Consider the following 10,742-nt stretch of genomic DNA (forward strand, 5'->3'; position numbering starts at 1 on the left):
GGGGCTATCTGCATTTAATCTTTATAATTAAATTGTCCTTAGGCGTATGTACACATGTGGATGGAATATTCTACCATAATTTTTCGAAAAATGCAAAGTGCAATAAAATCAAAAGATTGAGTGAGAAAGTGTAAAAAAAAAAGTTGGGGGATAAAGTGCAAATGACTCATACGTTAAGGGGGTGTCTGCATTTACCCTAATTTTTAAAGCTGACACTAAATATTTATAATAAATGACAATAATTTTAATATTGTTATTATAGATAGTTAGTGATAATAAAAACCCAGCGACCTTTATATTTCTTGTCACTATATTATCATTATATACAATTTATTAATTATTTATAATAACAATTTTATACACAATTTATTTGTCTGTATTAATTCTAATGACACAATTATTTAAATATTGTTATTATAAAAATTATGAAATTCTTATGGTGATAAAATAATTTTTTTTAATCACTTATTACATATAATTCGTGACAAACATAATTCACTTTCGACGTCTTCTCTATTAATTAGTAGAATCTAATTAATACAACAAATATTATTACATATGCATGGCATCAAAATCTAACATAACTAGTAGACGTGTCACTCATTATTCTCGAAATATATTTAAAATTTTAATTATTTTGTGTAAATTGGGAATTTAAGGCACGTGATGTAGGTCACGTGGGAATGCAGCACACGCTCCTGCTGCCTAAAAAGATTGAGAAAGGTTACAAATTAGAACAAACACGATGAAAACGATCGGAACAGCATACAAACCCTAATAAGTGACAGAGGCCAAAACTCAGATGCCCGAAATGACAAAAGCACCCTTCTTTTATTCTGTTATTCCTACCTATCCCAACTTCTTGTTCTTTCTTTATTTTATTTTATTCTTTTTAATAACTTATTACTTTCACGATTTGATGTTTAATTGGTTGTATTAATAAGAGGTTACAGATTCGAAACTCAATTTTTTTTAAGTAATTTATGTAAAAGTCACTACTAAATGGTCAAGTGTCAGTATAACTGTTATAAATTTGCTAGTACGAGGACAATGTTGTCAAGTAATATGTAAGTAATCTTATGAGCACCTTATAATTTTGGGATAACAGTACTGTTTTTTTTAAATATTTAATATAATTACACGTAAATTCTGTATGACGAGAAATTACACCTAGTATCATAATTTGTTTCCAATATCAAACATTATCAGTTAGTAAATTTATGAAATTTTCTTGCATCAGGAAAAGTTGAACGAAAACATTTATATTTGCCTCTCATTGGCTTGATACAGACTTATTGCAGACATGTTCTATCAGATAGTGATGATTGAAACAAGAACCATAATACGATGTAAAAAAAAAAAAATTTAATAAAAATAAATTATTGTTGCAACTATTTTAGCATAGTTATTGCAGTTTTATGAAAAATAAAAATAAAAAGTATGTTAATATTTTGAAATGTTTGCTATTTGGAAGCAATAATTATGTAGGGTTGAGTTTTGCTCCCCACAAAAGACAAAACTTCTGAAGTCAATAATTTTGTTATGCATTTTCATTATTTGCTCCTCCATTAATAGAGATTTTCAAGTATGCTCAGAATTTAAGAAATACTCCTCTTATGGTAAATAATGACGTCATTTATTATACCTTTTTAATGTTAATTATAATTAATTTATTGAAGAAATTTGTTTAACTATTTGTCATATTTATTTATTTTTTAAAATACCAAATGAAAATAGCCAAGATTATTGCAATAAAATTCTCAACCTACCTCGCCCAATGTGTTTGTTTGTGTTTTTATTTTCAAGTTTTAGAACATTAATCAATATTAAAATATGTTTATTTTTATATGTATTTTTTTTGAAAATATATTAATTTAATAATACAATTTTATGTAAAATGCAATCTCATTAATTAATTTAAAGGGTAAATTATGACGATCTTTTCTGAGGTTTGAATACTCCCTGATTTTAATGACTGTGTTTAACAATTAGTCCATTTCGTTGGTTTTCGTTAGGTTTTCATCTATTTTGTATGGTGAGTGCACTTGTGGACTAAAAATTATAATTTTATTTATTTATTAAAATTAGCTAATTTTTTTATTAAGTGAGTGAATAATTTTTTAAATTTTTTCATCCACTCCGTCTGTTTTTTGATAATTTTTTTTAAAAAAATACATTAAGGGCATAGTTCACAATTTTATACCCCATCCAAAAATTACATAATTTAATCAAATTTGTAATTTAAAGACAACGAGAATATATTTATAATTATACCAAACCTCACAGAAGGTCGTTATAACTTACTCTAATTTAAATACATTCTCATTTCATACGAAAATTTATACAAAATTGAGAATATATATTTTCTAAACTAAAAATTAAAAATAAAAACACAAACATTTCCAAATTCCTTGATGAAATGGAACGTACATGATATGTATAGATAGTGTATGTACAGAATATATAGAAGTTGTAGTATTTGTGTTCTTGTCACAAACCTTTCAGACAGTATCCATCTCTTCACTGTTCTCTCTCTCTCTCCTCCCTCTCTCTCTCTCTGTCCAATTATTTTTCCTTTGACAAACATCAAAACTCACCAAACAAGAACCAGTGTTATTTCCCCTTTTCAACTCTGCTAAAACAAACATAGAACCTACATACATACATACATACATACTGAGAGAGAAAAAAAAGGAGAGGAGTTTTAAAAGATGGTACTTTCTCCAACAAACCAAGTTTGTGTCTCCAAATGTAGTGACCCTTTACTCCATTTAAACTGCCTCTTGGCTGTGTAGTGTAGTCTTGGCTGTTTTCGTTCTATATGGATTTTGAGGTGGTGGGCTTGGACAATCTGGTCTCCTCAAACTCTGCAACTGCTGCAGCTTCCAACAATGGCAGCTTTGCTCTAGACAACACTACTGCTGAGAACAGCAAGCCTAAATGGTATGGATCTGGGTTCCTAAAGCAAGAAAGGGCAATAAATGAAGATGATTTCAGGGACTTTAAGGTGGCCAAGACTTCTTCTTGTGGGGAGACATTGATGAAAATTCCTTTGCAGAGATCTAACACCACTAGTCTTTCTGAAGGCCATCAGCAAATGCTCAGCTTCTCCTCTCCCACCTCTCAGACTGTGACATTTCCTTATTATCACCCCACATCAACTGGTTTTAGTAGAAACACAGGTTAGCATAATTCCAGTGGCTTTTTCTCATTCTTGGGGTGGGGTGGGGGCTGGGGGGGTGCATAGTTGCTGCATGGAACTGAGGTCTAATGTGGTAAAAAGAAAGTTGTGATTTTTGGTAAGTAAGGGTTTGCAAAGATTAGTTATCTTTGATGTAGGTTTTGGTTACCTGTTCTTTTTGGATTAGTCTTGTCATATAAACAACTACTGGTCATCTTTCAAGTCTTATCCACACAACCATGAAAGAAACAGTGGCTTCTATCTTATGTTCCAAGCTTTTCTGCTTTGGCAGGATTTTAACAGTTTCATTCTCTACAATTCAAATGATTTACTGTAGAAGAAGAAAATTTTGGGAAAAACAAAGTTCAGATGCTTGTTTCTGTTCCTATCTCTATAATTGGGCTTTCTTTCTTTTCTTTCCATAGCTTACTGCAGCCCACCAAAAAATAAAGGGACTTTGAAATTTTGGGTAATCTGTTACAACCCTTTTCGACAGTGATATCTTAACTTCATAAAAGCAAAGTGTGTTGGGTTGTTGTATTCAGAGGATTCCTTATAAGTATTTTGTCATTTGAATGTTTGTTTCATGTGTCTGTTTTGTTTCAGGGTATGGCTCTACAGGGATAAATGCTGCAAGCATGCAGGGGGTAGTATCAGGGTTCAGAGGGCCTTTTACTCCATCACAGTGGATGGAATTAGAGCATCAAGCCTTGATCTACAAGTACATAACTGCTAATGTGCCTATACCTTCTTATCTTCTCAATCCGATCAGAAAGGCTTTTGACACTGCTGGTTTTTCCACCTTTCCCGGCCTGAGATCCAATTCCTGTGAGTACTTTTTCAACATTTAACATGTTGCAAAATGTTCTTTTCAGTGTATATTTGCTCAAAACTAGATCTTGCTCCGTATGAATAACCAACACAGTGTGTGTGTGCGTGAAGTTACAAATTGTTGTGTGTGAACTAAATTAGAGTCGTTTGTCTCATGTCGGCGTTGTTGGTTCTCATGTTGCCTTGAGAAGCTCAACTAGTGTACTATGTTGTCTTGATTTATGTTGTTAAGAATATCTGTCAAGTTGAAGAATGTGATGCTTTTCTTGTTCTGCTCCCAACTCTTGTCTTCTGATATATGTTGTACTTTATTAAATTTTGTTCTAAATTTACATGGTTTGCTTGGATGTACGCTTGTTCAGTGGGATGGGGTGGTTTCCATCTGGGATTCTCCAACACTGATCCTGAGCCGGGACGGTGCCGAAGGACTGATGGGAAGAAATGGCGGTGCTCGAGAGATGCAGTAGCCGATCAGAAATACTGTGAGCGGCATATGAATAGAGGCCGCCATCGTTCAAGAAAGCCTGTGGAAGGCCAATCTGGCCATTCCGCCACTGGACTCACCACAACTAACGGCAAGCCACCTATGGCTACATCCTCATCGACGTCTGTGGTGCCTCCTGGTGGTGTATCCAACAGTCTCGGCCTTTCGCACCACCACCAACTAAGTAACTTGCAACCTGGTTCTAGCAATCATATCCCAGGAATAGGCAACATCAACAGGTGAATTTAGCAGCACTCTAGATCTTCAATTTGAAGTCTTTTACTCGAGGAACAGCTTTACAACACTGGTTTAAGATCATTGTTTTCATCGAATTCATGGAGTGCTGATTCTTAAACAATAAATGCAACATATAATCTAAGACTTGTGCCTGATTCTTGCTCTCGATTGCTTTCTGTTTGCACAGAAGTCTTCAAGACAAGGAAAATGCTGATGAGGCATATCGACACACAACAGTTCTGTCCATGACATCTCCGAAAGTCAGCCTCAAAGACAACCAGTTTTCTGTTCCCAAACATCAGAATGCATATGAAGAATCCTCCCGCCAGGAGTTTGGATTAGTCTGCTCTGATTCTTTACTCAACCCTTTAGACAGGAGCTCATCCCTTGTGAACTGCAGAAACTATGGTACCCACCACAACCTCAACGATCATGAGAACAAATCACAACATGCACTCAGGCAATTCATGGACAACTGGCCAAAGAACCAACCAGAACAACGCACAGCCATTTCATGGCCCGATGTTGATCTCCAGCCAGACAGGACTCAGCTCTCCATTTCCATTCCTGTGGTCACATCAGATTTCATGTCCTCTACTTCCTCTCCCACAAACGAAAAACTCACAGCTTCTCCACTACGTTTATCTCAGGAGCTCAAAATGGGATTAGGTGTGGGCACTCTTGCTAGCGAACAAAACCAAAGGCAAACCAATTGGGTGCCAATTTCATGGGAACCTTCAATGGGAGGGCCTCTGGGAGAGGTCTTGCACACCACAAGCAACGGTGTGGCAGATTGCAAGAATGCGAAACCACTTAACCTCATGGATAGCTGGGATAACAGCCCCAGGTTGGCATCATCCCCGACTGGGGTCCTGCAGAGGGGCGCCTTCGGATCCCTCTCTAACAGCAGTGCTGGGAGCAGCCCGCGAGCCGAAAGCAGCAAGACTCTTGATGGGGCTAGCCTCTGTAACGGACTTATAGGTTCGGGACTCATGAATCCATCACTGCCTGCACTTTAATGCCATCGATAGGAACGTCAAATCGGTCATCATCGAATTTGTTAATTTGTTTCAACTAGTATGTAATAGTTCATTTCCATGTTATCACTGTGGCTTGCTGTATCCATTTGTGCCTCTCTAGTTGCTCAAACTCAGTTCATCAGTAGTTGTGTCTTAATATTTTTGTCTGTCCTTGTGATTTAATTGCTCTTGTCTGGTGCATTGTGCCCATCACCATTGTGATTAGGTTGGTAGGAAGGAAACATGCTGGTAAGTGGGGATGATGTATTCATAAGGTACGGGTTCTTGGTGGGCTATAAATTACAATCACCCCCACCATTAAATTTTGTATGTATTTCAAACTTACAGTACTTCTGTAAACTTCTATTTAGTGCTTAGCATGACTTCCTTACAGTCGTACTGAAACAAGAAATGCCATTTTCACTCACCAAACGATTATGACAACGTGTTTCTTGGGTTCTGGCGTCAGGCACTGTTGCTCTCAGGGGATCCTAAATTCAAATTTTAGAACAGTTACAATCATTATGTATGGAAATCTTATACATGTATTAGTTCTGGACTTGCTGGGGACGGTATAGAAGAAAATTTGACCGGAAAGGATATGGCGCTATATTATCTGATAAATTTATGATGAAGAACATGAATGGTTATGATATGGTAAATTTATGATAGGATGAGGTCCTGGTCACTTTCACTCAGGACCATCAAAATCTTATTCGAAGCTTGGCAAATCTTTCTTTTGATTGCTTTAGTCTTTTGGGTGGTCCAGAGCAGCAACTTTTGTTGAAAATATTGCAAAAGAGAAGGATTTGAACATCCTCAAAGGAAATATCAGACAAACCATACTAAGGTTGTTTATACCCAAATGGAATTCTGTGTTAAGGGATGTTCACAGTTTCCGGTCTGAATGAAATTTTCTCAAATTTAGGCTATTCAGAAATATGGATAAGTCGGATGCACAATAATTTAGAATAAATTATATCAAGCTCTCCAGAGATTTGAAATTATTTATTAATTCGGTAAATATATAAAAATTGTCCACTTAGTTCGTAATTTTTTTTTTAAAAAAAGTAAAATTATAATTCATAATCCACTTGTTCAGTTAACTATAAAAAAATAAAAACCTAATGAGCCAATTATTGATCATCATTTAGAATTATAAAATATTTATAATTATGCCAAATTTAGAAAACTTGTTCTAATTTATCTAAATAATTTATGTGAAGAATTGTCGTATCTACTCAAGTATTTTAACTGGAATTAACCAATATTACAAAAAATATAAATGAATAAAGGAAGAAACAAAAGGATGAAAATGAAATATCTGAATTATCAAAAGAGGTTTTATTCCACGAAAGCTGCATGTGAATCGAATGGCCATAATCTGAGTCAAGTTCCAGTAACATTATTCTTGTCCAATAGCTCATCAATGGCTGTTCAATTAGGTGCCTTTTTTTAACATGAATTGGACAAAAAACTTTGACCAATTTCATTTTCAAGAATTTAAGGACGATGCTGCTAATCATTAAATTGCATTCATTAACCTACCAATAAAGAGAAAATTAGGAACAAAAGAAGATCGTAGTCTTAAATGATAAGAATTTTTAGTTTTAATAATTTTAATAGTAGCAAAACCAACCATAAAAAACATTAGCTGACAGATGCATACCACATATCTATTGACACTTTTAAAGTTATCAGTTTATATTTATACACTAATTGCTGCAACCCTGGTTGCCAACACCACCGCACGACCGGCTCGTTAACTCCGGGGAAAAGTTGTTTGATTTCCAACCAACGCAGCAAACATCTACCAGCCCTACCGCATTCCATTCCTCGTCAACTGCAACATCAAAATTAATTTTAAGCTTACCATCCGATGGTTTAACCCATTTTCCCAGAATCTGCGTGCCACCAACCTCATCGCCTTTTAAGTGGGCTTCAGTGAAAGCAACAACCATAGTCTTGTCCTCAGGAGTAGCCTGGAGGGATCCTCGCTCGTACCCTCCAATAACCTCGAGTTCCTGTTATTCCATATCATCCACCAAACCATTGGGAAGCATGCAAACTCCTCATCCAGCTCCTCAAACTCTGCCCGCATCCACTCCTCACACTCCCCTTCCCAGAGTTCCCAAGGAAGCTCTGATAAAGCCCAAGGCAGTCTGGAACATGAGCAAAAGACATAGAACGTGAGCAACACCTTCCCTCTTCCCTTCGCGAAAGTGATCAATATGGCTACCCTTCTTTTCGCCAAGTTATTGGTTGTTGGCATGACATTCTTACACGATATCCATGCAAACAGTTTAACTCAGAGGGGAGCCCCAAGCTTTCCCAAGAAGATCCCACGGCCGTACCAGAGCTGCAGTGCTACATTCACCATTGTGTTCATCAGCCATGGAACGTGCCAGAAATAGCAGACCTGACTCAGAAAAAACCATTATGACAGGATCACCTCAGCGGAATAGAAAGGATAACTTCAGCCACTTCTGCTGGAAAAATAGCACAAACCAAATCCTCTTTCCGGCTCCAATCTCTACTCTCTATCAGTTCCAACTAATTCCACCCATCTACCTAATTCTAGGGGTGGAATAGGGGGTTAAGATATAGGATTCCATGTGGATTAATCACATTAAAAGTAAAATATAACAACCTTTCCTAAAATTTAACATAATCACAAATGTCTTTTCATTATATGGGAAATTATCAATATCTCTAAAATTAGAGACAATCTAACAATTAGTCAAATCCATTAGTTTTCATTAAATTTCCATCCATTTTTCAAATTTTGTTGATAAAAAAGTACAGCAAACCAAAAATGCACAATTCTAGACCTCCGTCAATGATTATATAATTTCATCAAACATAAAAAAGGTATTAATAATTTCACAAAAGAAAATACTCATAGTTATGAAAAAGTATTCATAATTATGGGCAATTAAAAAAAATTATTTGTAATTTAACCTTTAATTAAATAGAAGATTTATAAAAGTTCAAATAGAACCAAAGCAAGTTTCATTATACTTAATTTTTCTAGCATAAAATATATATTTTAATAATATTACCAATTGAACAATAATGGTGCTATAATCATAATGATATACGCATTTCCTTTAGAACTAAAAAAATTAGATATTTCCTAGATAAACACATTTTCCATTTCACTTAAAACATACATAGCACACCATAAACTATTGCCTGTTTAAGAGACTTCATAACGATCTAAACACTATGCAATATTGCAATCCAACTATCTTATTATGTTATCAATTTTTTGTATATTTTGAAACTATTCATAAATATTTTCACAAGATTTTTTTTTGTCAGGTTAATTTTTTGTTATTATTATTATTTCTTTTTTCCTTTTCATACTCTTTAATTTTGTTTCTTCAGTCAATGCAATATTTTGGGAAAAAATTATAGTTGAAGTTCAATAATTCATATTATTTCATATCATAATTCTATACAACTTAATATGAGTGGGAGTCCAAAAATTCCAACTCAAGAGAATATAATGTTTTGTATTCTACCCACACATTTGAACCCATTTTTGAACCAACACAATCATTTGACACCAACGGATGACATCCAAACTTGGTCAAACCTGCTTGTTTATGTTTTGATTTTCAATTTTTAGTTTTTGAAAGAATAATTAACGAGGAAACATAATTGTTTATATAAATTGGCATTGGAAAAATATTAATTTGACTAATCCAAACATTTTTCATTTTCATATAAAAACCTATACAAATTCGAAAAACATATATTTTTTTCACTAAAAACTGAAAATAGCTCAAAATGCACCAACTAAAGCTGCTGTCCAACCAAGCTAGATCTGGATGAGCTCAAGAAGGCAGCCCTTGTAAAAGAACAAATGCAATCAACATTGACAAAGGCTACACAAAACTTATGCCGAAATAGGAAACTCTGGAAAAGCCCACAACTCTATGCAATCAATCAACCACCAAAGTTTGAGAATTGTTTTGACAAAGATAGGAGTGAGAAAGAACAAAAGAATAAGTTTAGGGTAAGTGATAGGTGATGATTACAACAAATTGTTAAAAAAGGGCGGATTGTGGAGGTGTGCGTAACCTTCATTTCTAGATTACTCGTAAAATGCAGGCTTTATTCACCACCAAAACTCAGTATCAGGAGAGGCAAAACAGACACAGCAAACACCATGTTAATTTGCTACGTTAAGAATGAAGCCAACTCCACCAGTCGACAAGAAAGAAGCAAATGCTTCACCGGAATTAAGAAAATTACGTTACTCGTAAACTGTAAAATAGAACTACGATTAAGCCGCATATACAACAATCCCAACGAAATCAGACCCACAAAAACTTTACCAAGATTACTCAAACTGGAGAACTAAAAACAACCGAGCAAAAAACGGAGCAGAAATTTTCTTTTCCAGTGGGAGCTCATATTCTATGGGTGTATAAAAAGTCTGTCAAGCTGAGGCAACAGCATTCAGAACGAGGAATTATTCTATAATCATCGCTCCCACCGCTTATTTTCATCCGCTCGAATCTCACATTTCGGAAAATCAAAAACATACATACAAGATGATTAAAACCATCCGTTTCGACATATATGAAAATTGAAAGCAAAAGACATAGGAAAACGAGATCGAATGCTTACGAGGGAAGTGAAGAACGCATAGCCGGCGATGCGCTCGATTTATAGCAGAGGGAAGAGCAGTGAAGGGCCAACTCCAAAACCCTAGCCCTTCCACAGCGGCCCGCCCACTTAGTGCTCGTTTTATGATCTTTAATTTCTGTCCCATTAAACTCTATATAAAATTAATCGCCACGTAGTTCCTACTTATATATAATTAATAATCTTTTATATTTTAAAATATATATTATAAATAAAATAACTATATATTTTAATTTTTTATTTATTATGTGACTTTTTTACTCCCCAACTTTTTTCAACTTTCACATATAGAAAAAGTAGAACTCCTTTAAATTTAAAATAATTTAGAGAA

General features: G+C 34.8%; 1 protein-coding gene, 1 long non-coding RNA gene and 1 other non-coding gene across 3 annotated transcripts; 1 reads left to right on the top strand and 2 right to left on the bottom strand.

Annotated features, from left to right (window-relative positions):
- The first annotated feature begins 2,484 nt into the window (after positions 1-2,484).
- LOC105159087 (growth-regulating factor 1) lies at positions 2,485-6,129 on the top strand. The gene is made up of 4 exons (XM_011076031.3): positions 2,485-3,182; positions 3,788-4,009; positions 4,375-4,735; positions 4,921-6,129. The coding sequence occupies exons 1-4, from the start codon at positions 2,822-2,824 to the stop codon at positions 5,750-5,752; spliced, it is 1,776 nt and encodes a 591-aa protein (XP_011074333.3). The 5' UTR covers positions 2,485-2,821; the 3' UTR covers positions 5,753-6,129.
- A 1,205-nt stretch (positions 6,130-7,334) lies between these two features.
- On the bottom strand, positions 7,335-10,532 carry LOC110011666 (uncharacterized). Its single transcript, XR_002286671.2, has 2 exons — positions 10,394-10,532; positions 7,335-8,171 (listed from the first exon to the last, which is right to left on the bottom strand). It is a non-coding gene; the product is annotated as an uncharacterized LOC110011666 (long non-coding RNA).
- On the bottom strand, positions 10,169-10,259 carry LOC148788859 (small nucleolar RNA snoR8a). Its single transcript, XR_016065045.1, has one exon. It is a non-coding gene; the product is annotated as a small nucleolar RNA snoR8a (small nucleolar RNA).
- Positions 10,533-10,742: the final 210 nt, after the last annotated feature.

This window comes from Sesamum indicum, linkage group LG3, assembly GCF_026168435.1.
Source record: "Sesamum indicum cultivar Baizhima isolate 11 linkage group LG3, ASM2616843v1, whole genome shotgun sequence".
In the NCBI taxonomy this organism is placed as follows: Eukaryota; Viridiplantae; Streptophyta; class Magnoliopsida; order Lamiales; family Pedaliaceae; genus Sesamum; species Sesamum indicum.

What these genes read in the sequence shown, in the direction of transcription:
- LOC105159087 (XM_011076031.3), top strand. Translation starts at nt 2,822, where the DNA reads ATGGATTTTGAGGTGGTGGGCTTGGACAATCTGGTCTCCTCAAACTCT. An exon ending in TGGTTTTAGTAGAAACACAG is followed by an intron (nt 3,183 to 3,787) that starts GTTAGCATAATT and finishes GTTTTGTTTCAG; the next exon opens with GGTATGGCTCTACAGGGATA. An exon ending in CGGCCTGAGATCCAATTCCT is followed by an intron (nt 4,010 to 4,374) that starts GTGAGTACTTTT and finishes ACGCTTGTTCAG; the next exon opens with TGGGATGGGGTGGTTTCCAT.